This window comes from Megalops cyprinoides, chromosome 16, assembly GCF_013368585.1.
Source record: "Megalops cyprinoides isolate fMegCyp1 chromosome 16, fMegCyp1.pri, whole genome shotgun sequence".
Lineage (NCBI taxonomy): Eukaryota > Metazoa > Chordata > Actinopteri > Elopiformes > Megalopidae > Megalops > Megalops cyprinoides.
In genome coordinates this window covers 6,268,619-6,296,316 of record NC_050598.1, presented here as the reverse complement: position 1 = coordinate 6,296,316, position 27,698 = coordinate 6,268,619, and the positions used below count along the sequence as shown (strand labels likewise).

Genomic DNA, 27,698 nt, shown 5'->3' with positions numbered 1-27,698 from the left:
AGAATCAGTGTTTGGAAAAGAGGAAATGACTGAGCTGGAGCAGGGGGGTGGGTGGCAGGGATTAGAGGAAGTTGGTCTCAACAGTCACGCTTTCAATAGTCCCTGCCTATGATCAGCTTGGAAATGATTAGTCTGAACGAATGACCTGGCACAAAGGGAGCTGTATGGTCTGAGTCAGTCTCTGAGTGGAAATACCCAGATTCAGAGCTCTCAGTCTCTGGCCAGCGAATGCAACTTGGCTGAGAGAGCAGCGCAATTGCTCCAAGTTGTGTATGTGCATAATGTGATGCAGCCGACTGGAAGCCACAGAAGGAACTCAGTATGGTATCGGGTGGAGCTCTGGAAATGTCACAAATGCATCGAAGCGCAGCCGTGCAGCACACAGTTAGAGAACCTTGAGGAGCTCTGTGGCGATATTTGTCACGCATCGTTGGGAAGGGGTGTGCGGTTTATACTGCGCGTGATTTTCAGGCCTGGGGCATACGTGCATAAGGGCCCGAAATCAAAACTACACTGCTACTGCTCCACCAGCAGTGACAGACACGGGGATTGCCTTTTCGCAAGGCTGGGCGGCTCCCCCACCTTTCGTTCTGATACCACGCTAAACCTCCCACACAGACACACCCAGTCTGCTGCTGGAGTAACAGCCTGCCCCACCCAAACTCAACTGCTGCTCCGTGCCAACAAGGCTTTCCAGGTACAATCAGCTCAAACAACTGAGTCTAACTCTGTTGTGTCAGAGAGACGCTTTTCTCCCTCAAAAGAGTACTATGAACACACTTCACTGTAAGGATATTAGCATTAGCATTTAGCATTCACTTGCATAAAAAAAACAAAGGCAAGCTATTGCTCTCCCATGACGAAATAGATGATCCTGGCAGGCACATAACCACCCTTGTTTGTCTCTATGGTAACACATTGAGTATCCTCCTGACAGACATGTGGTCATGGAATAGATACACAGCAACTCCACTCCACACCCATTGTGACACATTTCAAATGACCAGGTAATGAGCAGGGGAGATCCTCATTAGGCTGAAGATGACAGTGCAGACTAGACAAAGTGCTCTCACAATTAGCCGCAGTGGTGACAGCTTGCCTCCACACTGAAAAACCCACACTCAACAAATAGAACTGGAACAGGAAACTCGCCCACCGCACAGACACCTACACACATATGCATTCACATGCATGCACGCACACACACACACACACACACGCAAATGCACTCACGTACACACTAATAGGTGCAGTTATATGTATCTGAATGAACATAAGTAACTTCATAATACTGATTGATATTTGTCATCGACAGACGGACCCCTATGTCACAGCCTAGTAATGTGTGTGGCCACCACAGTAAGCATTGCATGCCAGAGACACACATTTTGAAACATCCCACTTAACACTTTTGTTTCCTACTTTTCATTCTATTTGCTATGTGGCATATGCAAAGTTCTACAATCACCACAATTTATCCTATTGTGTCAAAATTGAAAATAAATACCATGGACAGGTGATAAAACTTGACTGGAAAACAAGGTTTCGGGAAAAAGACAGGGGATTAAAAATTTACACATATAAATTGTTTTGACCACATAATTTAAAAGATTGGCATTTGTTTCTGGCATGGCACGTGCATGTTTTCTGTGGAAAGAACAAACTGCAATGTCTAGACTGAGCTGACAATGCCATTAGAATATCAGCCACACAGATTCTCATTCATTTAAACACATCAGTACTTTTTTGATTGTTTGACTACTTGACTGTTTATTGTTATCTCCACAGGGGAATTTTGTCTTACATCTCATATATAAACATCAAACACGGCAGTATAAACACATACAAAGCAATACAGATATGGCTGGGGTGGGGGGGGGGGGGGGGGTCAACAGTTCTTATAATGTTAACGTTGGTTAAGGTATGTGATTAAAGACATTGAATGACAATATTGGGCACTACCCCAGTTCACGTAATCTGTGCCATGTGTGTCTGGCTCAGTCTTCTGACCTTTTTTTTTACTGTACTTCTGCACACTCGATTTGAAGGGGACTTCACATTCTCAACAGCAACCACCATTCGCTTTAAAGAGGAAGCGAAGCAAATTGCTGTGGTACAAAAGGTGGTTTACAATTTGGTCATAGCAGTGATCACCTCTCCCCCTTTTTGTCTGGACAGAAGGCCCGACATGCTCAAGACATATGCCATGGAAGTGGAATTGTGCAGGCACAGTCAGTTCTTCCCTTGTTTATGATTGGCCCAGACAGGTCAAATGTAGATCGTGCACCAGTCAGAGGATGGCACACTCTAATTTCAGAGAGAAACTCATCATGCCTCAACTTGACCATATTTGTCATGATTAACCCGGAGTGAAGCCTTTTCACAGTGATTTCAGGACAGCATGCAATGGACGTTTCATCTATACATAGACCTTGGAATGACAGATTACTGCAGTAGGTGATAAGCGAGCTTCTGAAACTGACAAAGTTATAACATGTCATTTGTTAAAGCCTTCATTAATTCTTTGGCCACTCTGGAAAACTGGACATTATCAGATTGACTTTCCACTGTAAAATGAATAATTTTCACAGCGTCTGTCCCCATATTCTTAAACTCCTGGCAAGGCACATTCTGGTACTGGTTGTATCTCGAAACAGTGCTTTCTAAAAGGTCTGAAATTCTGTTTCTGGAAAGTAACAGTTTGCTGATTTTGGGCCAAGCTCTCTATTGCATAACCTTTTTGATGTACTTGACAGCCATCATTTATGTGGGTGGAGATTATAAGTAAAGACTTGCACTGTTCACTGAAGAAGTTGTTTCGTACATATACCTGAATTATCTGAGCTGTGACAGAACTGGCAGAAACAGGAACTGGCACACACAACTGACCATTTTAAATGGGTCAGCTGTGTGGCATTTGCAATCTGTTACTCACCAAATGGTTTCTTCTCTTTAATGGCAGGGGTTAAAAACAGGGATGCACAGCTTTAGTGCTAGATGGCTGAAAGGTGTCTGGTCCTGCTGCCAGTGAAGTTATTCATCAACTAATTGAATTAATTAATTAAATTGAGAGAATGAGTTCAACGGCTGTCTTGCAGGAAGTTGGTGTCAAATGTCCCTGAGGGCCCGACTGTAGAGGTGGAACACCAGGTGTGTTGACTTCCCATTCACATGATTTCAATTAAACGATTACAAGCAACAGCGCAGGTAAACCAGGAATGGCTTACAGTTCTCTAGGAACAGAATTGTTCCTCCCTGAGTTAAAGCTTTCAAACCAGATGGATTTTGCTCAAATCAGTGCACTATTGATAGGAAAATGTGAGGATGTCGAAGCTACAACACCCTTGACACAAACACTTTGACAAAGATCAAACTGCGAATGTTAGAAGCCCCAACAGCGACCTCTTCTGGCAGTCAGTAGCGAAGAATGCAGATAAAGAATAGCGTGGCTTGTGGCGTTGTGATCTATTTTTGTTCCAACTTCATGCTCTCTCCCCCACTCTTTTCCGTTCATTTTTAGCTATTTACTTAAACATTTTACATGGCATGTATGGCTGATTTTAAGGAAGTTCAAGGAAATGCCATTATTTCCACATTACCGATGGTAATAGCATATTTAATCTTTTAAAATCAAACCCCCCTCCCCTGGGGGATTACAAGTGCACTCCTCAGTATTTTCTCTGGGCGCCGAGCCTGGGTATGTATCTTTATAGTCACAAACCTCCTTGACCTAATTTGGTTTCATCTGATCCCCCGTGAACCAATCACAGGTGAGAAATTACCCGAAAGAAAGGCGTCACTGTGTCATATAACGTTGGCACTGATTTAACAATCCAGTATAACTTTCGTGAGATGCTGCCGACACCTATGATTGGACAGCTCAAGCTTAAATGAAACCGACTCAGAAAACACGCAGGAAAAGGAGAAATTAACCACACTGGCGTGGTGTAGTGTACAGACACACAATCTGTATACCACAATTTAATCATTCATTACCCTGTGTTTTCTCAGATTTAGGAAAGTCAGATTAAGAAAATGAAGAAAAAGGCCACAAAATGCAATGACACATATTACTGATATGGACAGCCATAATCCCCATGCAGTTAGGGAGTGCCCGTAATTCGAAGCAATATCCTACTTTTGAAAGTCATGACATTGATATTAAGCCAGTCACGTAACCTTGCTTTACAATCATAGTTAATTATCTATCATTAATTTTCTGGCAGCGAAGAGCTTTTAATAAACCATGAGAGTAACTATTAGACCATAAATGAATCCTTTACCTTCATGTAGCTGGCAAGAGGTTACTGGTCATAATTCACTGCCAAAATTCAAGGAAACGAACATGTCCGTTTTTTCTTTCGCAGTTAAAGTTGGGTCACGTACAAAGATGGGTCTAAAAAAAGTTGGCATATTTGACATGTTTACATAACTATTCAGCCTAAGACACATTTCAGGGGAAAGATCGGTTGGAAACAGACGTAAAATTTGCTATGGTCACACCTCTGGCGATGTAACGCATGCAACCAAGTGTGACGCATTGTGGCACACCGTATGACGCACGAATGTTGAATCAGACAGCCCCCATAGCCTTCCTACTTTTTCTATACACCCCCTATGTCCAAACCATTAAAGACACCACTCAGTGTAGCAGGTTTAGTAAAACTTTTTTTTATTTTTTCCTCAAGTCAAAAACAAAAAAAAAAAAAAAAACAGATACAGAGAATGAAATATTGGATTGATTTCTATACAGTGGCAATTTTAACTTAAATTCTCCTTCTCCCAGAGACCCTGCCCAGTCTTTCCTCACAAATGAAAACCCTGTCTTACCCTTGACACGGAAACACACACATACGCATGTCATGAGACACATTGGGGCAAGCACGTGCACATGTTCACTCACTCATATCACACTCTGCTGGGTGACACACCCAGAACTGACCGAATTAAAAAAAAATGCCATGGGGTTCAACTGAAACAAGACTCCTCCCCCCATTGGCCGTAACATAGTGGGCGGCCAATACAAAGTTGCCTTCGCAGAATTTGGTTTAGTGTTTGGGGGAACTTGGCGAAAAGGTGCAAAGTTGATGTCGCCCGATTGCATCCCGTTAAATGTCTACTCCCCACAGTCCATTTCTACAGCTGGTGTATGGTCTGCTCGGTTCAGAGCAAGAGATGTTTAGAAGACAGCTGGTTATACAAACAAAAAAAAAAAAAACTCCTATTGAGGGAACAGATCTGAGTTTTAGTTTCACCCTGGTTCCACCCAAAGTTGGAGGTATAAACCTACAAATTGCCCCCTGCAACAGACTCTGCACACCCCCTCCCACCCCGATCCCTTTAACACAGGTACACAGACATTGATAGAAAAAGGACAAACACTGGTTTAAGAAAGTAACAGAACTGATTTTGGATGAAGAACAAGGACAGGGGACGGGAGGAAAACTGTAGCACGTCCCAATCACAAAACAGATTTGGGGTTTTCAGGTGGGATCACATCCTGTGCTGGGAGGAGGGGGGGTTATTACCTTACAATAACTTCATTAGCCTGGTTCTTTCATTGTGACCTGGGCCCGCATCAGTCCAAAGAACAGGAGCTCACAATAATGCATGTATATATGCATCTACTTCAGATAAGGCGTCACTTGTGTGCCTGAAAGTGCCAAGTCAAAGCGAGGATCCATTCCACTGCAACGCTAATACTGAACCTATGCCAAGCTGTGTACCATTTCAGATTTCACAAGCCTGAGAAACTGTACTTTGTCGCCCCCCAGTGCTCAAGAACAAAAAAAAAAATTACACCAGCTAACAGATCACTGGGAAGCGTCCCATAGTTCCCAGTTTGGTCAAACTATGGTGACATTTCACTCGAGAGCTTGCAGTGAGACGATCACAGAACGAACAAGCAAAAGGTGCTCACTGTAACTGTTACAGAGGACATGTCAGTCACACAGATGCACGCTTCAACACAATTACTAAACAAGGCCATTTGGAGACAGACTGGGAGGTATGCGTAACTTTAAACACGTTGCATCATTAAAGGGACGAGCCAAGCTTACCCCCCCCCCCAAATCATCACCTTACACTTCATCCAAAACACTTGAAGATATACACCCAGCCAAGATTCAGGATATACCCTTCTTGCAACAGCTTTATAGTCAACAAAATCAAACTGGGGCACAAAAAAAAAAATCATTTAACCTCAACATTTGTAAAATTTCCTTAATTATTCACACAGAGAACAGTTTCTCTTTCCTTAAATAAACTGAACTCCAAAAAAGAGAAACAAAGTATTTATACACAGGCTAGTTAGATATCGAAGAAATATTGAAAAGGTGTGTGTGGGGGGTGGTTTTAAAGAAGATTTAAACCTAAAACTTGATTAAAACGTATTAACAGGTGCTACTCATGCAAACAATGACCAAAGCACCAACTAAACCCCCTTTCACCTACTCCCCCATTTTTAGCTCAACCAAAAACAAAGACAAAAAAAAATCATTATTTCATTAAACGTTCTGCTTCCTTGTGTACAGGAAGTGTGATTTCTGGCAATCGTTTCGTCATTGTTGTACAACTGCCCAAACTGAGACTGGCAGCTAGATGCTGGCAGGGGTCAGGTTTGTATCTTTGGGGAGGGAGAACTGTTGTGGAGGGTGGTGGGGGTTGAAACAAGCCCCCCCAACCCCCAACAACATTTCCCAACCACAGGAAAAAGGCATCGCTTCCTTACACCATCTTCCCCACCCAACCTCCCATGCCTCTACACCATTTGCCGACACAGGCACCTAAAACCAGTGGCATAAACCTTTAGCTACACTAGTATTGCATACGTCACGCACTGAAAAAAGCAGTACAGAGAATCGTAATAATTCTATTACGACATTCCATTTTTTTTTTTCTTTGAGCCATTTTCTGTGCAGAGTTCATCTCAACTGCCGAAAGAAAATCCATTTTAGTCCCTCCAACAAAGAACACTGCACTTCGGGACTGACTGTATCGTTAAGTCTAGCCTTCTTAAACCAGGTCTAGAAACTCATACGTTAGTTTACCTTCCATTCCCAGTACCTGGTAAGCCACCTGTAAAATCTTACAGAAAACAGATATTCCAGGAAAAGACATTTCAGAAAATATGCAAAAAGTCAGCGTCTCTCACTCTACTGTTCTAAAGTGATTTCTATTTCAGGCTAGTCTTTTTTTTTTTTTTAAATATCTGGGATTAAAAATACTTCAGTTTCTAAAGACTTTTTGCAATACTGCACTTCTATATTTCTGCTAGCTGTGAATTTGAGAGAGAGAGAGACACAGAGAGGGGTAAGGTGGGGGGAAAATGTTTCAAAGTATTCACTCCAAGAGGTCCCTCCTTTCCTCCTTTTGAAAAAAAGGAAGGGAAGCATTACCCACCATGGTAACACCCAACACCACAACAAAATGTCTATCCAAAAGGCAGCCTTTTCAGGCCAATAGTTCAAGTCTATCAAATACATTAGTAAATATGGAGAGCCCCCGAAAACGAGAGAGGCTAGGCGCAAAGTCCGGAAATTCACACGTGGGACCCCCGAGTTCCTCTGCCTCCTCCCCGCCGCACGGCCAGAGAGGGGTGGTCCTTCCGTTGCGTGCCCCGGGGAGAGGGGGAGGCGAGCGGGCGGGCCGGAAGGAGCCGCATCAGTCCTTTCCCCCCAAGCGCGCTCAGTTGTTCTCCTCGTCGCTGTCGTCCGGGCTGATGGCGGGGCTGGTGAGGCTGTAGGTGGGGGAGGTAGGGCTGTAACCTGGGGAGGTGGGGCTGTAGGTGGAGCCCTTGGGGCTGGTGGGCGAGTAGGTGGGCGAGGTGGGCGAGTACTTGGGGGAGGTGGGCGAGTACGTGGGAGAGGTGGGCGAGTACTTGGGCGAAGTGGGTGTGTAGGTGGGCGAGGTGGGAGAGTAGGTGGGCGAGGTCGGAGAGTACTTCGGGGTGGTCGGGGAGTAGGTGGGCGAGGTGGGGCTGTACTTGGGGGACGTCGGAGAGTACTTCGGAGAGGTGGGGGAGTATTTCGGGGACGTGGGCGTGTACTCCGGGGAGCTGGGGCTGTAGGAGGGGGACGTGGGCGTGTACTTGGGCGAGGTGGGGGAGTAGGAGGGTGAGCTCGGGCTGTAAGAGGGCGAGCTGGGTGTGTAGGTGGGCGACTGAGGGGTGTAGCGAGGACTGGATGGGGAGTAGGATGGCGAGGTGGGGGAGTACGAGGGAGAGGTGGGGGAGTAGTTGGGGCTGGTAGGGGTGTAGTTGGGTGAGGTTGGGGAGTAGGAGGGTGACGTTGGGGAGTAAGAAGGTGATGTGGGAGAGTAAGAGGGTGAGGTGGGTGTATAGTTGGGGGAGGTGGGGCTGTAGCTGGGAGAGGTTGGGGAGTATGAGGGAGAGGTGGGGGAGTAACTGGGTGATGTCGGAGAGTAGGACGGAGAGGTGGGCGAGTATGAGGGTGACGTAGGGGAATATGACGGTGATGTGGGGCTGTAGCTTGGCGACGTGGGGCTGTAACTAGGGGAAGTGGGGCTGTAGCTAGGAGAGGTGGGGGAGTAAGAGGGAGAGGTGGGGGAGTACGAGGGCGAAGTCGGGGAATAGGAGGGCGAAGTAGGAGAGTAGCTTGGAGATGTCGGCGAATATGAGGGTGAGGTGGGCGAGTAGCTGGGTGAGGTGGGAGAATACGAGGGAGAGGTTGGGCTGTAGTTGGGGCTGGTGGGAGAATAAGATGGAGATGTGGGCGAGTAGGAGGGCGATGTGGGCGAGCAGCCCGGGCTCTGAGGCGTGTAGCCACCAGGGGAACGGGGCTCGTAGGCAGGGGAGGTGGGCGAGTAGTTGGGAGACATAGCACCACCTGGAGGAGTCAAACAGACAAGACAGGGCATCAACACAAGCGGTTATAGTCAAGAACTAAAATTTGCTTCAGTGAAACTGCTTTGAGAAAAAAATACTTGAATTTGGAAAAGAGGGAAGGGAGGGGACAGACCTGGGGAGGGGATGTAGGGGCTGGCCGGGCCTGGGGATCCGGGCGAGCCAGGCGTGGGTGACCAGGCCGGGGAGTATCCGGGCGAGAAGCCGCTGGCGTCTGAGGCCGCGCTGGGAGAGAAGCCTGCTGCTCCTGGGGTCATTCCACTGCCTGTGAGGGGGCGAGGAGGAGGAGGGGTCAAAACGATGACATCACAGAACAGACAGCTGCAGTAGCCTGGCTTGCGGAACTGACCGAGTTTTAGCCTGAGCACGGGGACACACTTACCCACACTGGGCGACCAGGCGCCGTAAGCGGGAGTGGCTCCCGTGTTCCAGGGGGTCATGGCTGGAGACATTCCGCTCATAGGGCTGGGCGCAGAGCCGAAAAACATGCCCGTCGCTGGAAGAGAGAAGGTGGGGGGGCAAATACATCAAACATCTGGCAAAATTCAACAAGCACGCTGGTTCAGCAACAGAAGTGTGGCATGACCCTTCGAATCTCAAAGCTGGATTACACATTTCCATTTCCATCAAAATTTCTACAATCCTAAACCATTTCTGAGCTACGGTTAACTGAATTGGTCTTATTTGCCATTTTTGTACCTGCTCAAATGTTCTTTAAGCCAGACTAACTGCACATTTATGGTATGGTATAGTCTGGATACAGTGTCCAGATGAAGTGTAATAGTTGACACCCCTCCCCAAACCCCTTCCCCTCCCCGATTCCCGCCGGTAACTCACGTCCTGCCACGCTGATCCCGGGGATGTTGGTGGGCACCTCCATGCCATACTTGCACTTCTCGGCGTCCAGCAGCAAATCGAAGCAGCCGGTGCCGGCCGGGGCCAGCTGCCCCAGCATGATGTTTTCGGACACGCCCTTCATGGGGTCGCTCTCCCCGTGGGACGAGGCCTCCATCAGCACGTCCACCTGAGGAGGGGGGGGGGGCAGGCTGTCACAGCCCGGTCTCTGAGCACGGGGACCCTGCTGCCACACGGCAGAGGAGAGAGCTACACTCTTCCAAATTCTCCCGCTATTCCAGTCCTCCCTGCCTCCTGCGCTAGGCTAAGGCTACAAATGCAGCAGTGCCCATCCTCCAAGCTACTCCCATTACGTCTACTAACCAGAGGCTCTTATCGAGAGCGACTTGCATGGCTTTTACAAGTTATCCATTTCCATAGCTGTGTATTTACTGAGAAAACTCAGGTTAAGCATCTTGCCTACAATGCAGTTTCCCCACTGGGGAACTGAACCAGCATTTGGGTGCGTAACAAGCCCTCCTCCAGTACAATGCGCTACTCTCCCAAGGGGCATGGGAGAAGTCCACTGCTACACGGTCAAGCAGAACAGCACTGCATTCATTTATTCAGTCAGTCTGCAGGACTGCCCCTCCCTCTCCCCCCGCCCCCTCCTCACCGTCTCCTCGAAGGAGCACTTCATGAGCGGCCCGGTGTCCTGCCGGTTGATGCCGTGGCGGGTGATGGCCATCAGGTGGCCTCTGCAGGTCATGGTGTCGCACAGCAGGGCCAGGTGGCGGTAGTTGACGTAGGAGCCGTCGAAGGAGATGACATGGTACAGCTCCCTCTCCAGGGCCTTGCGCACGGCTTCGATGCCCAAAACCTGCAGGGGGGGGAGAGAGAGAGGCAAGGGCCGGTCAGCCTGTACCACTTTCTGCATGACCATAGCTCTGCATGCAGGATAAAGTTCCCACCTCTGTCGATTCAAACACACCATAAGCGCCTAAGCTTTTCATTTGGAAAAGTCTAAGCAGTTACATGCCTGTGACATCTCATTTTACATGATAAATGAGAAATCTTGACTTCATGATGCTCACCGTGAAGATCTCCACGATGTCGTTGGAGGTGGTTCTGACCGGGTCCACGTCCTTCTCGCTCAGCACCCTCATGAGCCCGACGCCGTCCGTCTCCAGGATCCACTCCTGCAGCGCTTTGAACTCCCCGTCCTCCGTGATAATGATCTTCTTCTTGTTGTCCGTCTGAGGGAGGTGCATGTACACCTGCGGGGGGAGGGGTCAGGAAAATGGGGAGGGGTTAACGTAGCTCCACCCACATTTGGGTTTACTTAAATGCCACACTCAAACAGAAACTAAAGGCTGACAGCAGGTTTGGTTTTGTGCTTGCCATTTTGCTTTCAAAAAAAAAAAAAAAAAATCACTAATCAGGCGACATTATCTGATTTCTAATGAGGAAAGTATGGATTTCACTTCAGCCCTGGCCCTGAGGGCATGATCCATAAATCAGAGGCAAACTGCCATCAAGAAGTAGCCATCTGTCACTGACTGACGGGCTGTCACCGAGGTAATGTGCATGCGGCCGGACGCAGGCGGCGGTCCCCACCTTGCTGATCTGCTCGATCCCCTGCAGCGTCATGTCCGTCAGCATGTTGGACTCGATGCAGCGCAGGAACACGTCGTCGTCCATCTTGTCCACCACCTCCTCGTCCTTGGGGGAGGAAGAAAGAGAAAGAGAAAGAAAGAGAGAGAGAGAGAGAGAGAGAGAGAGAGAGAGAGAGAGAGAGAGAGAGAGAGAGAGAGAGAGAGAGAATTACACTCCCGTTGGTCAGTGGCAAACCCCCTGAGCGAATGGGAACGGAGAGGCGTGGTCAGGACCGCGCTTGCTCACCTCCTGGAACTTGTTCTCGTCGTTGTTCATGATGCGAATTCGCAGCACGAGCTTCTCGGCGTTGTCGTCGTTGAAGATGCAGTTGAGATCATCTCCAAAACCTGAGGGGAAGGGGGTGTGTTTATGAGTAAACGTGGAACCGCCCATCATATTCAGCACCAAAATGTATAATCAATTTTTATGTTGTCATCAACATTATGTTGTCAGTTACTATTCAATAATGTGTCACTGGCAATACTCATATGGCACTACAGAATAACAACTATCATTATAACTAGCACTTTTACTGAAATGTGTCGTGCTCCCACAGTTCCTTTGTGGACACTTTTTTCGCCAGAATTTGCGCATGAGCGTGCGCGTGTGTATTTGCGAGCTCTGACCTGCGTTGATCTTCTCAGCGATCTGCTCCATGGTCAGCTTGCGGTCAGTCATGTGCTTGCGGTCCAGCTCGATGCGGAGCAGCCAGGGAGAGATGCGCGTCACGTCGAAGTCGGGCATCTCGTAGTACACGTTCACCCACTCCTGGTCCTCCGTCACCACCGTGCTCTGCGGGTTGGGGTCGTAGTAGATGGCCGTGTTGGCCGTCACCTTCCGCAAGGTGGTGTGCTCCAGACGGCACAGGATGTCCTGAAGGGAGGGGGTGGGAGAGAGGGTGAATCGGCTGCGGGATGGCACATGCGTGCGGCCATATCAACGCTCCCCAAAAAGACGCCCTCCAAAAGGAGGGGTGGGGGTTGGGCATCAGGGGCTGAGGCAGAGGAAAGCGGGCTGGGGGGTGGGGTGGGGTTACCTTGGCCCTCTCAGCGTCACGCGCCGCCTGGCCCAGCAGGAAGACGGTCAGCGAGGGGGTCTTGGGCCGCTTGGAGATGTTGATCAGCTCCTTAAGTCGGGGCACACCCAGGGTGACGTTCTTGGCGGACACACCGGCGTAGTGGAAAGTGTTCAGGGTCATCTGGGTGGCCGGCTCTCCCAGAGACTGGGCGGCCAGGGCGCCCACCATCTCTCCAGGGTGTGCCTGAAAGGGCGAGAGAGACCCGCGTCAACCCAAACCATAAAACGCTAACAAGGCAGTCTTCTCTTTTTGAGATGAAGCCTTTTATCAGCAACATACTGCCACAATATGTTTCTTCAGAGGGGAGACTAACAGATGTGTAATATCACTGGCAGTCTGTAAAGGACGAGCAGCTATTCGGGGGCAGATTAAGACCACCTGACTAAGACGGACTTGGTTAATTCTGCTCTCAGTACTGCCCGCTCCCTTCCCAGCATGCCCCTGGGGTACTCACGATGGACTGGTTGAACTTGGTCTCGATCTCGCCCAGCAGCCACTCGAAGGCCTCGGAGCTGAGGCGGAACTCCTCGGTCATGCGGCGCGAGCAGAGGGTAGAGCGCAGGTGGATGTTGAAGAGGAGCGTGGCGTTCTCCTGCGCCTGCCGGCTCAGCGGGTCATCCCCGTTCACGATCACCAGCTTCTTGCTCAGCTCATGCACGCCTAGGGGGACACGGCGAGGGGGGTGGAGGGGTCAGGAATCACGTGGGCGGAAGCTGTCCCTCTACCGGGTGGGTTTTACTAAGAGGCTTCTCAATGGTGCACAGCAACAGTAGAGTTGACTGTGCATAACTATTGCCAAATTTGACTAGTTGTCACCCCCTTACTGAATTTGACCCTTACATTGTTAATACTGTTAATACTTTGTGGAGATGCACTCCATGATATTGTGATATTTACATGATAAACTTTTAACCAGTGTCATGCCCGATAGTGGTATCAGCATGCGATCCTTGCATCTCACTAAGTCGCCTGAGCTTTTAATACAGCGCCAGGCTCACATCTTTATATAGCAGTAAGCTGGGTTTGGCTGCTGCTCAGAGTGAAGGCAGCTCAAAAGTGCAAGATTCCACTCAGGCAGAGGTACGTAGTGTTCATGCGCTTTGATCCACAAAGTGACTAAAAAAGAGAAGCAGAAGCAGCTCTGGTCCTTAATGGCCAGAACACTTTCGACTTCCCCGCGACTCAGGGAACCCAGACTGGAGGCCTCCAATTGGGGTTTCCAGTAAAGATTGAAGCATCCTACAAATATCTTCATTACACAAATTCCCAACCTATAGATCAAATGTTCCCAGCTAACAGAAGTTGTGGCTGGAGAAGGAACAATTTCTGGATGCTACGCACCTTCCACGACACGCAGGGGGTTGAGGTCTGTGGGAGTGCGGGGATTGATGCGGAAGATCTTCTGGGCGTTCCAGATCATCCTGGCAAGGTTACAGGGCAGCACCACCTACAGCACCGGAGGGAAACAGTTAACTCAAATTACCATCAACAACACTAAGACACTTAACTTCCTGCCATTAGATAGATTGTACATCATTTTTACTAAAGCATTTATCATCAGGAATTTTGCAAGTTGCACTGCTGTTGTAAGACATTGGAGAACCCACTGTCGGGATCCTTTCGTTGCAGTGATAAGACATGACTTGTATACGCTTTGATATGCTTCATGTAATTTGCAACATATTGAGAGAGAACACAGTGCAGTGCGGCCTTCAGAATAGCTAGCACCACACCGTCACCGCTCCCGCCCGTTAAAGGAGCCGGCGCTGGGTGCGGGTCTGACCTTGCTGTCTCCGGTGGGGAAGATGGCGCGCAGGATCTCGCGGTCCTCCCTCATCTTCTCGAACTCGTGCTCCAGGGCGCTCTGCACGTGCGCGTTGGTCATCACGTCCTTCACCACGTCCTCCTGCAGGGTGCGCCGCAGAGCCCGCTCGTTGCTGCAGTCGAATTTGAATCTGCGGGGGGGGAGCGTGTCCAGTGTTACAGGAAGTCTTAACTGACCCTGTCCATAGCCCACCGGTTCTCAGTCTGCACAGTGTTAGATATTTGTATTATGGTATATGTTGTATGTGTTCTGCTTTGCATGTTTTATTGTACCTTTTTATTTTTCCCCCCCCAATCTTGGCTCTTGGCCAGGTCTTTACTGCAAATGAGAACTGGTACTACCTATAGCACCCACTGCCTGAGACTGACAAAACCGGGTTATATATTAAGCATCTGCACAAATATGTCAAGCAAAGAGGCCGCCAACTGTCCCACTCACTTCTTCTCAAAGGCCTTGTTGGAGGGCTTGAGGGTTGCCATGTTCTGGAACTCCACAGCCTCCCCCGCCAGCCCGTCCTCTCCGTAGCGCAGCTGCACCACCTGGTTGATGGAGTTCCGCACCGTGGCGTCATACTTCACCATCACAGACTCCATGGATTTGATCAGACGGCGCTGGATGTAACCTGGGGAGGGGAAGCGCACGTACATGTATGGTAACAACCAATAAAAGCATTACTGAATAATACTCAACGGCTTGAGTACAATAGTTCTACAGAAAAATTATCTGCAGGAACAAAAACGGCGGCTGCCAGCGCTCCCCCGCCCTTACCTGTCTCGGCGGTTTTCACAGCCGTGTCGATCAGCCCCTCTCTGCCTCCCATGGCGTGGAAGAAGAACTCTGTGGGCGTGAGGCCGGCCAGGTAGGAGTTCTCCACGAAGCCCCTGCTCTCGGGCCCGTAGTCGTCCTTGATGAAGTGTGGCAGGGTGCGGTGCTTGAAGCCGAACGGGATGCGCTTACCCTCCACATTCTGCTGCCCCACCACTGCAATGACCTGCGGGGGGGCAGAGAGGAAGTGGCGGGATGGGGAGGAAGTGAGGAAAAAAGTGAATGGAAAAGGGAGAGGGGGAAGGAGAGAAAGATGGAGGGTGGGGGTTATAAAATCAGTGTCTGAACACAGCTCCAGGAAAACTTACATCACCCCCTGCCTGCCCTTCCACTGTACCTGCGAGATATTGATTTTGGAGCCCTTGGACCCGGCCACCACCATGGACTTGAAGTTGTTGTACTCGGACAGGGACTTCTGGGCCGAGGAGCCGGTCTTGTCACGGGCATCGTTCAGGATGCGGTTCACCTGGTTCTCGAAGGTCTGCCGCAGGGTGTTGCCGGGCGTGGGCTCCAGCTCATTGTTGTGGGCTTTTTCAATGACCTGTAGGGGGCGGCAGAGATGGAGGTGCGCTTAGATAAGGGAGATTGGACCTTCACACGAATGAATGCTAGTCTGACCCAACACTTAAATTACACCACTTTGACCTAAAGCTCTGACTGAAGAGTTAAAGTGCTTAACAATGAGGAAGTGAGCAGCTCATCTAACACTGCTATGCAATGACATTGGGGTATGCAGTTGGATTCTCACCTCTATCACATCCTGCTTGGCCTTCTTGATGGTGTTCTGAATGTCCAGGTAAGTCTTTGAGTCAGCGATTGAGTCCCCGATACCGATGGAGTGACCTGAGGACGACAGAGTGCAGGACGGTAAGAACACGTCTACAGTTCATGAGCTGCGGGGAACAAAGATGGTATTGACAAAGCACGGCACGCATATACAAACACATCACCAAGCAACCTTCACACTTGTTAGCCCGGGCCTATGCCCAGCCTGTGCTGCGCCTTACCCTCGATGAGCAGCCAGTTGTTGACCACGGTCTGGATGTTGGAGTAGAAGAGGCGGGTGACGTCGTGGCCCATCTCCAGGTAGGAGATGTGCACCAGGGAGCCAGCCGACGTGCCCAGGGACTTCTTGCAGAGGATGCCCATGATCAGCTCCCCGTTCTCCACAATCACCTGGTCAAGGCGTTACACCCATTACAGTTACACTGTCATCCTCGCCTGCGGCGTGCCACACACATACAGAGCGCCCCTAACTCAACTGCAGACATCGAAAACACAGAAAACCGCTATGGTGATTTTGCAGCACACACCAGCACAATACCATTAGTGCAGCAGCTCTTTACTATATCTATAGGGGGAGAATGTGTGTCCTAGCAGCTGCGTGACAGAGGCCAGGCTCTTTCAGTAGAGAATCTTCACTCTCATAGTTTCATACGAGTACAGCAGCCATGTTCCACCTGAGGGTTTAACCCATTTAACCCATGACCATGTCTGCTACTTAAATATATACCCCCCACTGCTGCCATGAAAGGTATAAGCGCTACATCTTAAACCTGTTGTTGCTGCTAATGCTTATCTACAGCAACTATCCTGCTAGCCTGCTGGGAGTAGGTCTGCCTATAAAGACTGGTTTCCCCTCGAGGTTCGTGCAGCTCTACAACAAACTAAAATAAGGGCAGGTTTTCCCTCGGAACTGTCGCCCTTGGCTTGCTCTTAGGGGGACTTCTCTTAAAGGGGAATTTCTCTAAAAGGGAAATTTTAGCCTGAACCCTATGGTAATATCTTGTGCCTTATCTGTACATCATACACCTGAATCTGTACACTAATCCTATTTAATTAAAGCTCTCCAAGATAAATGTGTTTGGGAAGTGCGGTCTGTTGAAAGAAGCTTGGATTTTGATTGGTGGGACTGTGCCGTGTGCTCACCTTAGTGTCACCGGGGGAGATGTGCTTGTAGGGGCCGCTGTCCTCCTCGTCGGGGTGGGTGCTGTGGGTTCGGATGACGTTGATGTGGCCTGGGATGATGAGGCTGAAGATCTGCTTGCCGGTCCAGAGCGGGCGGGGCTTCAGGATGGCCGGCTGGGGGACCTTGCCGTCCCAAGTGGACAGGAACATGAGGAGGTTCATCACCTCGCCCTGTGGGAGCAGGAGTCGGGGGTGTTAAACACCGACCGCAGCGTAACATGAAACACATCTTTCACTGGTGATACGCCTGTGTCGTTTCCCTATGTGGATCTGGCCTTGCCCCTCCAATCAGCTGTCCCAAAAAGGTCAGCTGAGCTCCTGTCTGACCAATTATGGTTCAGTCAACAAGCCGTTGCACTGGGTGAGCTCAACCCCCTTCTGTGTTCTCCGACGGCTTGAAATGAGTATTATCTGTGACATAAACGCCCAAAGGGACTGGGCCTGGAGGGCCTTGATCAACAGAGACCGCCAGAGGCTCCAGTCCCTGCAGCAGCGCTCACATCTTCCACCCATAATGCATCAGCCATCGCCTGTCACTCTAGGAGATCGAAGAACGACAGGCACGGGGAGACTGTACCCGCTCCAGGAAGACGTCGCGCTTGGTGAACTTGCGCACGGCGGTGAGGGTGTCCTGCACGATGCCCATGACGGGCCGGTTGGACTGGGGCGTGACGATCATGCGGGGCACCATGGCCAGCTCCTGGATCTCCGCCCGCGTCTCCAGGGACTGTGGCAGGTGCAGGTTCATCTCGTCCCCGTCGAAGTCAGCGTTGTAGGGGGTGGTCACACTGCGGGGTGGAAGGGAGAGGGTGAGTTCGAAGGACACTGACAGCAAAATCAGACGGATACACCGTTTACATATCCACATACATACAGATGTACATACTTTTTATTATACATACACACACACTGCTTTGTCTGAAAACTGCTCTTATTTTCAGTGCATATCCTGCCTACAATCCTTCCATGTTATGTTTGTACAGCTGGATATTGACTGAGGTGATACAGGTTAAGTACCTTTGCTCAAGGGTATAACAGCAATGGGACACCTGGGATTCAAACTGACAATCTTTGGGTCATGAGCCCCTGCTCCTTATGACTATGCCACAGTGCTTCTGAGCTAAACAGCTGGAGGTGGCGTATCTGAGAGCGTAGCCACGGGGACAGAGATGGAGGCACAGCGAGTGTGCCGGCGGAGCGGCCTACCTCAGGTTGAGTCGGAAGGTGGACCAGGGCAGGATGCGGACCCTGTGCCCCATCATGGACATCTTGTGCAGCGTGGGCTGCCTGTTGAAGATGATGATGTCACCGTCGCACATGTGCCGCTCCACCTGAGAGACAGACGCTGCCGTTAGCATCACCTGCGTGACGCCTGGCGCTAACTCAGCTGCACTCCGGCGGTGCTGCCGTTTTCCATTCAAAATGTTCATTTGACTACAGCCTAGCTTACATTCAGTGACAAGGATTTAGCTTATCTTGAGAGGTGGAAGTAACAAAATAAATTTGTGCTCATGTCAAACTTAATTAGATGGATATTTATTCAGATTTTGGCATATAGATGTGCAAGCTAATGTATTAAGGAGACACACATAACGTTATAAAGGGGAAACTATTTAATTTAACCCAATTTAACAATTTTGATTTCATTCCCAAGGTTCTGTTAAATTTGATATGAAAATGATTTAATCAATTATTAATCAATTTAATTTATTCTGTGCACAGTTTAATTCTGCTTTATTCAATATTTTTGTTACCTCCACCTCCCATGCCTCAGGGCTGAGAACATGCAGTAACTCGGTCTACGGGCTTCTCGTGAATTAACCCTTCCCCTCCAAGCTTACCTTGTAGCCGATCTGTAGGTGCAAGTCGCTGGGTTTGGGGTGGAAACGCAGGTCGATGCGGTCCCCGTTATCGCGGATGATGTACTTGGCCCCGGGGTACTGACTGTTCCCCCTCCGCACCAATTCCTGAAGTCTGGGGGGGGGGGAGGGGGAGAAAGAGAAAGAGAAAGAGAGAGAGAGAGAGAGACCTAAATGCTCTGGGCTAATTCCAGTGCTGACTCACAATGTACAAACTACAAACAATGTACCAAATTCCATTCGATGGTGCTGTGGGTGAGACAAGAGGAGAAGCCCCACACATGGCAGCCCTTACCTGTCGATGTTGAAGGGGGTGACGATCTCAGGGAAGGTCATGTTGGCGGCGATGGAGCGCGGGACGCCCACCTGGTCGATCTGCAGGTTGGGGTCGGGAGTGATGACGGTACGGGCCGAGAAGTCCACACGCTTGCCCATCAGGTTGCCACGGACGCGGCCCTCCTTACCCTTCAGCCGCTGTTTGATGGATTTGAGGGGGCGGCCGGATTTCTGCATGGCCTGTAGGGGGAGATGGAGGGGCAGATGGCGCCGGTGAGGCCACCTGCATTGCGGCTGCACACAATTCAAACAAGCGTCTTTCCGAGGTGAAGCCATCTCTGCAGTCACTAATAATGGATGCTTTTTGTGCTTGTGTGGTGAAAGGAAAGGGGGTGGGGGTGCCAACCCCAATGAGTCGATCACACTGATTCGATTTAACTGTGGACAATGACAAGCAATGGGGGGGGGCAGGAATTGCTCAGCACCAAAATGGGTTTGTAGCAACGACTGACTTGAACCAACTGCGGCGTTTTGTCATGGAAAACTACACATTTTGATTGGCTAAAAGCAGCACAGAACCGACAGCGCAGGGCAGCCCTGCTCAGTGTGTTAGCCGCGCACCCTGGGCAGGCCTGGCAGCTCGTTGTCCACCATGGTGGCCACGTGGAACTGCAGCAGCTTGACGTCCTCGGCGATGACGTGCGCCGCCGCGCCGCTCTGCTCGTTCCGCCGCAGCTGGTTGTTGATCTTCACGATGTCAGCCAGCTTGTGCGTCAGATCGTCCTGAGAGAGAGAGGGGGGGGGGGGGGGGGGGGGGGGGGGGGGGACAATTTACTACTTTTCTCAGACCTCAGCAAACAAACTGACTGGAGATCAGCCTGTGGATTGGAAGTCCTGCAGAGACAGACAGTGGGCTTGAGCCTCTCCCGGTCATCAAATAACCTAACTGACACCCCGGTCAACGGGACTGTCCGCAAAAGACTGGCCGTTTCTGTGCACTCCCGCAGAGGCCCCTCACCTGGTTACGGGCAGAGCCCTGCATGACGACGGCGGGCCGCACGGCGAGCGGCGGCACGGGCAGCACGGTGACGATCATCCACTCGGGCCGGGCGTACTTGGGGTCCATGCCCAGGATGATGTCCTCCTCGTCCGAGATGCGCTTGAAGATCTCGTGCACGCGCTCGGGGCTCAGCAGGATCTTCTTCTCCTGGGAGTCCTCATTCACGTGCTTCCACTCCGCGTACAGCTCCAGCCCCGAGCGCCGGATCCGCGGCTGGTACCGCCCACAGCCGCCGTGGCCCTGCCACCCGGGAGGGTGAGAGAAACCAAGTCCAGTGAGGGGAAGGGACCAACAGCCACACTAACAGCACAGTATCACTGTCAGTGTATCCCAGCCAGCCATTTCCCAACCCAACAAACAAATTAATTAGACTGGTATCTACTGCATATAATATTCTTCTTCAACAATTTATAACTATCATTTTATAACAGCAATATTTAATCTGTATTTAAAGTTCTTTGGTTTAAAATGAATTATCATTCAATTATTATGTTTTTCGTTTTGTCTAATATACTTTGGCAATATTTATGCCAGCAAAGCACAGTGAAAAGAATGAAGGGGAGAGAGAGGACGAGTGGAGATATGTGCGTTCGTAAACGGCAGGCGGGTTCGTAAACGGGAGGCGGGTAGTCTCAGGGAAGGGTGAGGTGACAGGGAGGTACACCTGCAGCAGCCACACACTGCTGGGGAGCAGACGACTCCGGCTGTCACGGGGCGCCCGGCGCAGCTACCTTCTCCTTGGTGATGTCCTCCTCTGTCTCGGCCTGCTCCACGCCAAACTTGTTGTCCATCTCCTCGCCCCCCTCGCAGATGTTCTTGCCCTTGCACAGGTCGTAGACGTGCGTCAGGCGCTTCCGGGGCTGCCCCTTCGACTTTATCAGGATGTCCTTGATCTTTGGGTTATTCTGTGAGGGGGGGGGGGGGGGGGAGACGTGGTCACGGTCTTAGCTTTAACCCTCCACCCCAATGAAAACCCACCATTGCATTCACTTCGTACAGCGTTAATGTGCAGTATATACTAGAACCTAGTTTCTGAGTGTTGTTCAGCTCTGCATTTGAAGCCGTTGCTTGAAAGGGAATTGTATGGAGATAAGTTAACAAGGTTTCACATTCCCATTCCCACTGTCAAATTTCTAAAATCACATGAAAGCCTGTATGGACCATAATGTCAGAGCTTATTTTTCCCCATGTGCACCACTGTGGGTATGCCCTGCATCAGGGTAATTTCTGCTTGGCTGACCCGAGCGACCGTGGAGTGAGGGTACTGACCGAGTCCACCAGCAGCTTGGAGCAGAAGAAGCAGACACAGCGGAGCACCTTCATGATCTTGGTGATGAAGCCCACGTGAAAGACAGGCTTGGCCAGCTCGATGTGGCCGAAGTGGCCTGGGCATTCCGTCATGTTACCTGGGCAACAGACAGAAGAACCCCGCTCAAAAACACACCAGCGCTAGTGGACACATGCAGAATTCAATGAGACCTCAATGGACAATCACAATATAATCATGAAAGGTATCAAGAAACATACATAACATTTCATGACTAAATATTATGTCTGTGTGTGTAATGCATGAAACAATTGCAGCTACTTCAACCAGTTGATGGGAAATAATGTTCCAGTTATCAAAAGACAAATGGACACTTGAAGAAATTCGCTCTTACTTACCTGCACATGTCTGGCATCTGCCCGACCTCTCGATGACCCCTTGCCGTGGATCCATGAGTCCCCCAAGTTTGGGGCGCCCTCCTTCTGTGGTTTCGGGGTACTTGATACCCCCTTCTGTGACAGACATCCGTTTCTGAGGAAAAAAAAATTCTATAAATTCTGACCACCTGGCCAAAAACAACCTTAGAAAATATAACAGAATTACAACTGAAATGTTACAGCACCTACTGAAACACATTCTGGAAAATGTGACTGGTATGGCACTTGCAGGTATAACTTCATATCACAGAGACAAACGCTATTGTTAAATACTCTGGCTAAGAAATTGGGTTCTTCTGCTATTCAGCAATTCACTACACCAGCAGAATAACGCTGGGCAACATAGAGGCAGCACACACGCAACCCAAGCAGAGGTCCTCTGCCAACATTTTGCGCGTTTAATATCAAGTTGGGAAAACAAATGTAAATTTATGTTGAGTTCAGTCCTAACTGGGCACTGTCCATCCTCCAACCACAGACTGAACAACCTTTTTAAATGTTACAGGCTGCGTCAAGACTTTTGAAACATTTTACACAGGCAACTTTCGGTACCTATGAAGAGGTGACATAACCTGGCTTAAAACAATTCACAGATACAAAAAGACATGCATGGAACAACGTTTTATTAAGGTTACTTTTTATTATCAGTATTACAGATTAAAACACAGGTATGGGAATACGTAGCATATTTTCTTTAGATCTTAATGGAGTCTGGGTGTGAGCAAATTCGCATCAGGGGACTCCGCTAGTAAAGACACAGCTACGTTTTGCAAAAGCAAAAACCATTTTAACTCAAATGAAACATACTGTGTTATAAAATGACACTTTAAAATAGCTGGGCGATGGATTCTTGTAATGGCTTAAGTTGGTACTGAAAGTTTGACAAACTTCCTAAAACGTCATGCGCTCGCTAACGACAACGTGAGGTTGCTAGCTAGCTAGCTAAGTTAGCCACCAAGCTAGGCTAGATGTTAGCTAGCTAGCAAAAACATTACCACTGCCATAACTCAAATAATGAAATACCATAGGTATACTCATGTAGAGATGATCGATAAGAACACTTCATTTAAAAAACGTTAAATGAATCCCCCCTCCCCAAACGAAAACCTACAAGCTCATCTGGGCTGATGATGCCGAATTGCACTCTCCTGATGAGGCGCAATGGGCATGCGCTGTCGCCGGAGGGCGGTCCGTGCATCCTGTCTATTCAAAGAGACGCGTCCTCCCTCGGCACGCCGCTTTGTAAGAAGGAACAGGTAAAAATTGCCACCGAGACTCTCTCCAAGCCCCCAATGGCGACCGGAATGTCTCCGATGGCGAGTTCCCAAGGACCCACGTTGTTTACTGCCCTAAGAGATTGTTTATTTGCGTTTTGTTACTAACTACTATCACTAGGGTCTGACCCCCTCCCTTTTCCCGAACTACACTCCAGTGCGCTCTAAGCGCATCTGAGCACGAAAGCCTTCCACACGGCTTTATATAGACTGCAAGCTGAGCTACAGGCTTACACACGCCGCATGGCAGGGGCTGAACAGTCTTGGGGTGGGCTTTGGCTCTGTATAGTAAAACGCTAATTGGCTGCACAAGAGAGGTACCTGAATAATTAATAAGATACGACGTATAACCAATGAGAATGCACGTTTTTTTCCGTAGCGAATTGAAACAATAGGGACGCATCGAAACGCTTCGAGAACATTTTCATTGGCCACGATAAGCAAGCGGAGGGGTTACAGTTTGAGGTTTTATTAATATTACTTGAAATACTGCGTGGTTCGTCAAACATCTAATTAATATGTATTACTACATAAGAATGAGCCAATGACTGCAGAGATTTTATGGTCTTTGAATAATTTTCATTTGACCCGCCTTATTTCCGAATGTTACCGAGTTTAGCCGATTTGTATTTTTTTCCCTCTGAGCAAAAATAAAAAAAATCCGCGTTGTCTCGTTCGTCTCGCTTTGGATCAGCTTCGACTCTTGGAAAAGAAGAAGCTCGCGCGTGGGGCCTACCTCGCCCATCACGGAAAAAGAAATAATTAATGATAGAAATATACAGATATAACAATTTTAAATGCCCTGTTGCGCTTTATTGTGTGCCTCTTTTCGGTGGACGTCGACGTTTTATTAGTAGATTTCAGTTTTTTGTATTTTACGGGACTATTGGCCAATCATCGGACTCGAGTAGGAACAAAGACCGAAAAGCTGACATCCTCTACGGTCACTTCGTCTGGGAAACTCCGAAGAATGCCTGCGTCGTTTAATATGGATGCAGTTCAGAGGATTTCGTAAAACAAGATGTTTGAAGCGACTTTATGTGCTTATGCTCTCCTGTCCGTGTTACAGAGGTGAATAAATAATGTCTTTTTTCTGACAAAAGAAGGGTCCAGATGTGAGGGCCGTTAACCGTCCATATGATGGCTTCGTATGTAACGTTTGATAACATTAGTCAGCTATGTAAAATTAGGCGGCATAAATTAATGTGGGTAATTCTGAAATAAGGATTCTGCCGTTTAAATTTTGATTTAACAAGAGTTGTTATGGGTTAAGGTGTAGCTATCGTAGCTAGCCCACCAAATGGCGAAACTAGCTAGTTATTAGCTACGTTAAGTCGAACAACCGCTGTAGCTAACGTTAGCAGTCTTTGGGGGGAAGGAAAACCCCCTACCTTGTTAAATTGGCTAATGCTACTGAGAAATTAAAACAACATATAGTTAGCTTGACGAGGAGTTAACTTGTTAGCGTGCTTTGACGAGTTAATTTAAGATAGCTAGCTTGACCAAAACATTACACAATATTAGCTAGATTTAGCAGTGTGAATACCTAGCTAATGTCGTGAGCTACAACAATATGGCTGCCGTCAGATTAGCCCCAGAACTCTACTAGCTAGCTAACGCTAGCTGGTGAAGACAGGCGGTTAAGAAAGGGAAATTCACCACATCAGCCCTTTCAGTTCAGTATTTGTATATTGTTAGAGAAGTAATGCGTTTGCTGCTACACATTGTTAAAGGGAAATATTAATCGATCAGTAATTGTGAATTTCACACTAAGTGGTTAGCTATGATAGTGGATCGTGTGGGATAAACCCACAGCTTGTTTCCAGGCTGCTAAGTAGCTAAAGCAAACTAGAGGGAACGGCTTTGTTTTTTGGAAGTTCTTTCCCTCGGAAGTATGTTCTCCCGGGGTTATGTTTGGTTCATTGTTAGTCTACACACATATCCGGAGAAATTGTTCATTATCACTATAGATGGCACGAACTTTTAAATTTCGGAAAAGTTTGAATATGGACAGGCTCAAATATACAGACCAAGGCTTAGGTAGTCGTTGTGTTCCACATTTTACTAGTTAACTAGCAGTCTGTTTAGACAGTTTCTTAGCTGGTGTAATTAGCGACTGCATGTAGTAACTGAGGTTAAGTTAGTATCTTATGTTGTCAAGCTAACGCCATTAGCTAACTATCTTCATCAGAGCAAGTTTTGATGGTGGCCAGCTAACTTGTAGGCTGTATGTAACGTTGTAAAACTTGCTTGTTATGTGCCATGTTCATAACAGCTAGACTTTTGACCAGTCTTACAATGAAACGGCTTTACTTCGCTAGCATGGGCTGAGAAATGTCAGTCTACTATAGTTAGGTAGCCACTTAATGATTGGATGAATAATTAAATAGTTATCATGTCTGTCTAGAGACTGCGTATTTTGGCAACACTAAAGTAATTATGCATCGACAACGGCAACTTCAAAACATAGATTTCTAACTAGCGTTGCGTATTTACACTTTAGATTTGACACCAAGGATTAAATTTAGCAAAATTAACTGTGTTCGAAATAGGTAGCTCGTCTGTTGCTAGCTAGCTAAATGATTTAAACATGGCGGGGGTGCAGTTTCGACTTGATAAAAATGGAGTCTTGTTTTTTTTTTTTAAGCGTTCCTCTTAACCGAGAATTAGCGGGGCGGGTTCTAAGTCGGGAAGAAATGGTTGTATAACTACGTTTAAGTACAGTATTGCTGGGAGGGGAATTTTACTTTACATTTTATACGTCTGTACGCAACGTGAGGCACAAGCGGGTGAGCTGAGGTCTTCGTAAAGTAATGTGAGAAAGTGGAAGTTGACAGTGTTGTGCTCGCGTTTCTCCAGAGTGTCGACCTGCTAAGAAACATGAAGGAAGCTAACATGGTTCGCCAGCGTTCTCCGCCGGCCGATTGCACAATAGATTTATGCGAAAGTTACCGAGAACAAAATGCTCCGTGTGGGGATGGCGGATATCTAAGTGCACGACGCAGGTTTATCACAGCCCGCTATTCCCTCACGGAAATTGCAGTATTATGCCTCGAACTTTTAAATTATTACACGGGAATGTTTTCTCGCTTGAAATGACCTATGTGTATTCATGTAATATGTATTTGCAAAAATGTAATAAGGAGTACTGTGTTAATGATTCATTTTTAATCAGGACAACTGTTTATCAGCTATCCATCGCGGCATTGGATTGTCAGGTCCAAAAAGGAAATCCATCCACTTTATAGCTGTAAGGAAGTCACTGATGTCAATCTGTATATTTATGAAATGTCCATTTCCTTCTGAAATAAACGACAATCACTTAATCTGTGTCGTTCTCATTTGTTTCCATGCACGTTTGGTGGCCTAGTGAAGTGTAAAGCTGTTACTTGTACATTATCACTGTCACAGACCAGACATTGGTGTGTGGGTGGGTGATGGGTTCTGGCATTTTTGTACCCAGCATGTCCTGATCTCCAGGTTTTCTTTAAACAGGAACGCAGTGTCCCCAGAGTGACACAGGAAGAGGTATTGACGTGCCAGCCTGTTGAAAGGACACGAGCAACAACACAAGTGTTTAAAACTTTAAGCACTGAATTTATGTCCGATTTTTTTTTTTTTTTGAGTAATATATTCGTGTGACATCCGTAAATAGAGGTTAAGGCCTTACCTTTAATCTTTTGCGTTTATATATATATGTACTTAAAAGCAGCTGCGTTGGTTGGCAGAAAATTCTTAAAATGACTTCTGCAGGAAAGCGTTAACAAAAGCACAACCAAATGTTGGGTGAAAATAATTGTTTATAAGTCGTTGTAATCGTGTTCATAAAATGAAAGGCGCATAGTCCCCTTTCATGTTGTCCTTTGTCTCCCTCCTCCGGACAATGTCGAAATTGCCGACGCAATATAAAATTGCGCAACAGCTTTTCGCGTGCGTAAATGAGCAATGCATCCTAGCGGAGGGCCCTCTGCTGGCGCTTGTGCTAAATAAATGGCGCGAAGGAGGACGGTACAGCCAATCAATGAGGTCTACCAAAGGGGTGAACCGTTAGCAGAGGGATGTGTCGTGAATGTTGTAGTGAATGGTATGGTGACGGATTTTTTAACCTCTTTCTCAACCCCATGCTGCAGCCCTAGCTAGTACTTATGTAGCCATAAATATGCATAGCAAAACACCACGTGGCTTGGACAGGTTTGGACACCAGCACACTGTCGGTGATACCATTAAAAATGTTATGTTTCCTTGGAAGATATACATGGGTGCTTGGTTTTTCAAAACAGCAAATGTTAATCAGCTTTTCCTTTGTCTATAGTCCTAGTAACAAAAACTGAGAGAATACAAGCCCTTATATTCTGAAAAGATTCTCCTTTGCCACACATTTGAAGAAATTACTGCTTTTAACGGTATAACTAGCTGTTACAATTTGAATATAAACACATTTAGGCTATACTTCCTCTTCAGGGCTCCCTGTCTGTA

At 48.2% G+C, this 27,698-nt stretch overlaps 1 protein-coding gene across 1 annotated transcript; it reads right to left on the bottom strand.

The window, feature by feature from the left end:
• Window positions 1-6,177: 6,177 nt before the first annotated feature.
• polr2a (RNA polymerase II subunit A) lies at window positions 6,178-23,379 on the bottom strand. Its single transcript, XM_036547723.1, has 29 exons — window positions 23,060-23,379; window positions 21,910-22,042; window positions 21,514-21,650; window positions 20,976-21,149; window positions 20,203-20,484; window positions 19,806-19,967; window positions 19,204-19,424; window positions 18,891-19,023; window positions 18,256-18,380; window positions 17,627-17,837; window positions 17,011-17,220; window positions 16,089-16,257; window positions 15,830-15,924; window positions 15,419-15,622; window positions 15,025-15,247; window positions 14,695-14,878; window positions 14,215-14,386; window positions 13,773-13,878; window positions 12,886-13,091; window positions 12,390-12,614; window positions 11,980-12,226; window positions 11,600-11,700; window positions 11,315-11,419; window positions 10,792-10,974; window positions 10,374-10,577; window positions 9,701-9,887; window positions 9,246-9,359; window positions 8,979-9,128; window positions 6,178-8,846 (listed from the first exon to the last, which is right to left on the bottom strand). Exons 1-29 carry the CDS (start codon window positions 23,144-23,146, stop codon window positions 7,687-7,689), a joined length of 5,910 nt encoding a protein of 1,969 aa, XP_036403616.1. The 5' UTR covers window positions 23,147-23,379; the 3' UTR covers window positions 6,178-7,686.
• Between the last annotated feature and the right edge of the window lie 4,319 nt (window positions 23,380-27,698).

Excerpts from the sequence above, each read along its gene's own strand:
- polr2a (XM_036547723.1), bottom strand. The coding sequence starts at position 23,146 with ATGCACGGACCGCCCTCCGGCGACAGCGCATGCCCATTGCGCCTCATC. Across the intron at positions 10,578-10,791 it reads ACATCGTGGAGATCTTCACG|GTTTTGGGCATCGAAGCCGT; the intron begins GTGAGCATCATG and ends CCCCCCCTGCAG. Across the intron at positions 9,360-9,700 it reads CGGGATCAGCGTGGCAGGAC|CGACGGGCATGTTTTTCGGC; the intron begins GTGAGTTACCGG and ends TCTCTCTTCCAG.